The 3,321-nt window shown below is 48.7% G+C and overlaps 1 protein-coding gene across 1 annotated transcript; it reads right to left on the reverse strand.

Annotated features, from left to right (window-relative positions):
- Nucleotides 1–1,004: 1,004 nt before the first annotated feature.
- On the reverse strand, nucleotides 1,005–2,971 carry LOC125943238 (uncharacterized). The gene is made up of 2 exons (XM_049662001.1): nucleotides 2,522–2,971; nucleotides 1,005–1,025 (listed from the first exon to the last, which is right to left on the reverse strand). Exons 1-2 carry the CDS (start codon nucleotides 2,969–2,971, stop codon nucleotides 1,005–1,007), a joined length of 471 nt encoding a protein of 156 aa, XP_049517958.1.
- Nucleotides 2,972–3,321: the final 350 nt, after the last annotated feature.

Below are 3,321 nucleotides of genomic sequence, written 5' to 3' on the forward strand. Positions count from 1 at the left end.
GCATTAGGCTTAAGCATTCTTAAAATGACATCCCAACTCATGAGAGTAATTATGAATTTGACATCGATCGTTTGTGTGTTTTGTATACGTGGTCAATGAACACGATTGTTGGCGTTCATTCATTTTGCCCACCGCGTCCATGTAGAGGGGCAAGATCAGATTTCTCTGAGTGCAATAAAAAAATTTTCAGCGCACGCAAACTCGCACAACACAGACACAGATGCACATGCGCGCCGGCCGCAATTTTGTAGCGATTCCGTCTCCGATGATATTCCTTTTCGCACTTTTCGCGCTTTGTGAGGGGTCAGAGCGACGACCCGCCCGCGTTATCAAAGCGATCAAGGCCGCGATTTTGTATCAAGGCATTATGACTTATTCTACTCTAGTCTTATCATCCACCGCTCACGGCCGGCTGATCCCGTTCATAATGCGAGCGGACCGTCGCTCCAACCACTGACAAAGCGCGATAAGCGCGTAAAGGCATTATTACATTAAAGGCATCGCTACAAAATACCGGCCTAGCCGGCCATGAGCGGCGGATGATAAGAGGGGCATATGATCGAGCGGAATACATCGCTACAAAATCATGGCCCTGCAGTAATCAAAAAGAGTTTTGGAAGTGAGCGTTTGCGTTGTAACTTCTCTGCCTGGGCATGCACGTTAGGTTCATCGCTCTGCCATGCATTGTCAAGCAGCTGACACCGTCTATTAGCCCGGAAAATATATATATATATACGAAGGCCAAGAGCGCGCGTCCAATGCGGCTTACAGAAAAAAAGACATACTTTTCATGCCTCAGCAATGCAGCACACGCATCGTTAACGTAGGAGCTGATCAATTACATATATGCACATGGATATTAATATGCAAAATGACACCGCCGAAACAAGGAAACCTTAAACAGCTTGTTTCTGTTTAGAAACGGTGATCATGCATACAAACTAATTAGCAAAAGACTGCATGCACATTTCTGCTCGAGTAATAAATGAAGAGGAATTACAAGCTTAATTGTAATTGCACCGAAGCTGCGTGCGACACATTGGGCACTGAAATACAGTTCATATATAAGCACAAGGTTTCCCAACAACCAGAATCATACAAAAGTAATTGTTCTAGAAGCAACAGGTGCACTCCAAGCAGAGCATTTTAGCGGGGATTAACTGGCCGCGGTGGGCCAGAACTCAGCATAGCAAGTTAGTGGTGGCTGGATATTTCTTAATAGTTTTTTATTTACTAGTTGTAACAACGTACCATTATTTCTTATTATATTGAAGTGCAGTTGCCGCGACACCACACGCCTTAAGAACACGGAAGCGGCAATAGGGACACCAAAACCACAACCCAGACTGGTCCATGGGTTGGGGCTCGCCGAGGCCCCTACTCACGGACCTACTTGCTTCCAACTTTGATCCCCCCGCTGCCCCTTGGGTGCCCTAGAGATGCTGCGCGGCCTGCTTTATATAATGTCAGGTGTTCTCCTAAGGCCTCCATTTGCCATTTACATATGTGCCCTCTTGGAGCAGTACTCGTAAAAAAAATCCAGTCTATTGTTGCGACGAAAACAGCACCCCGCTACGAAAAAAGCTGCCCACGACTTCTGTATGATATGTAGTCAAGAATTCGACGAAAGTTCGTCTGGTCAGGTAACATGATGAGGAAGAAGATGCGGTCACTGACCAAGTCAAAGTAATACACAGAGACGTTTCGGGACCCGTACGGGTTCCTTGTTCACACTAAGCAGGCAAGAGCCGTAAGTCGCTTTTTATACTAAAATGTGACGTAATGAGCGGGTGTAACTGGCAGGGAGATTGCCATCTGTCCTGTTGATAGTGTCCTCCGTGGTCTGAATAAAAACTGATTCTAATAGTAGTCTTGTGGCCGGATTCTTCTCCTTGGCTATTATAGTGGCGTTATCCCAATTGATGCAGTGACCGTGATTATCGGCGTGCTCTGCCAGTGCGTTCGACGCTTTCTTGTTGTTGCAGACGTCCCTCCGATGTTCCTTTAATCTTCTGGTGAAGTTGCCAGTTTCGCCGATGTAACTGCAGCTGCAGTCTGCGCATGGTATCTTGTAGACAACACCAGGGTAGCTCTTGCTGTCTAATCGATCTTTCACGTTAACAAGCTGATTTCTCAGTTTGTTGGAGGGCATGTGCGCAACGCGAAGGTCATACCTTGAAAAGATACGGCTTAGAGCTTCGCTGACCCCAGGAACATATGGAACGCCGGCGCGTCTTCGGAACGACTTGCCCTGGGATGGCCTGGGATGGAGGACACGATCTTCATTAGTCTTAATAAATTTCATTGGGTACCCGTTCGTCATTAATTCGCGATGGATTGTCTGAAGTTCTTTCCTGATTTCGTCGTCACTTGAACAGATGCGTGTTGCCCGCGTCACCAGAGAAGAAACAACGGATTGCTTGTGACAAGCTGGGTGGCACGAATTAAAATTTAGGTAGTGTCCGGTATGCGTCGCTTTCCTGTGCACAGCAAACGAGAGCTTATTTCCGGTTCGGCCCACCTGGACGTCGAGGAAGGGAAGGCCGCTGTCGCACTCGTATTCTGCGGTAAACTGTATTGCTGCCTCTATCGAGTTGAGAACACGCAGGAGCCGTGGGGCATCATTCTTATTTAGGATGCAGAAGCAGTCGTCCACGTAGCGGACGAATATCTTGGGCGCGGGAGCGAAGTCGGCAAGGGCCTTCTGTTCAACTAGCTCCATGACCAAATTGGCCGTAGTAACGGAGATGGAAGCCCCCATGGCAGTTCCGTGGATCTGCTTATAACACTGCTTGCGGTAGGTGAAATACGTGTTGCTTAGGCAAAATTCTAGCAGCTCGCAGACGTCCTGTACCTCCAAAGGTGTGCGCTCTGCGAGCGTTTCGTCCGCCAGCAGGACCTTCGTGCACGCCGCTACGGCCAAGTCGACAGGCACGGAAGTGAAGAGCGCTCTGACGTCGAAGGATACCATCACGTCTTCTTCATCCAGGGAAATGTCGCGCACTTTTTCCACGAAAGCTGACGAATTGGCAATGTGCGTTGCTGTTTTTCCGGCGAGTGGGCCCAACACTTGGTGTAGGTAACCCGAAAGTCGGTGCAGCGGCGACCTTGTGAAGTCGACGATGGGCCGTAGCGGAACGCCTGGCTTGTGTACTTTGGGCAGGCCGTAAATTGCAGGTGCAGACCCATTGGTACACAGGAGGCGATAGTAAAGGTGCTTGTGCTGCGGCGGCACGAACTTAAAAATATTGGAGAGTAGCGTCTCTGTGTATTACTTTGACTTGGTCAGTGACCGCATCTTCTTCCTCACCACGACTTCTG

The sequence above is a fragment of the Dermacentor silvarum genome, chromosome 1, assembly GCF_013339745.2.
Source record: "Dermacentor silvarum isolate Dsil-2018 chromosome 1, BIME_Dsil_1.4, whole genome shotgun sequence".
Lineage (NCBI taxonomy): Eukaryota > Metazoa > Arthropoda > Arachnida > Ixodida > Ixodidae > Dermacentor > Dermacentor silvarum.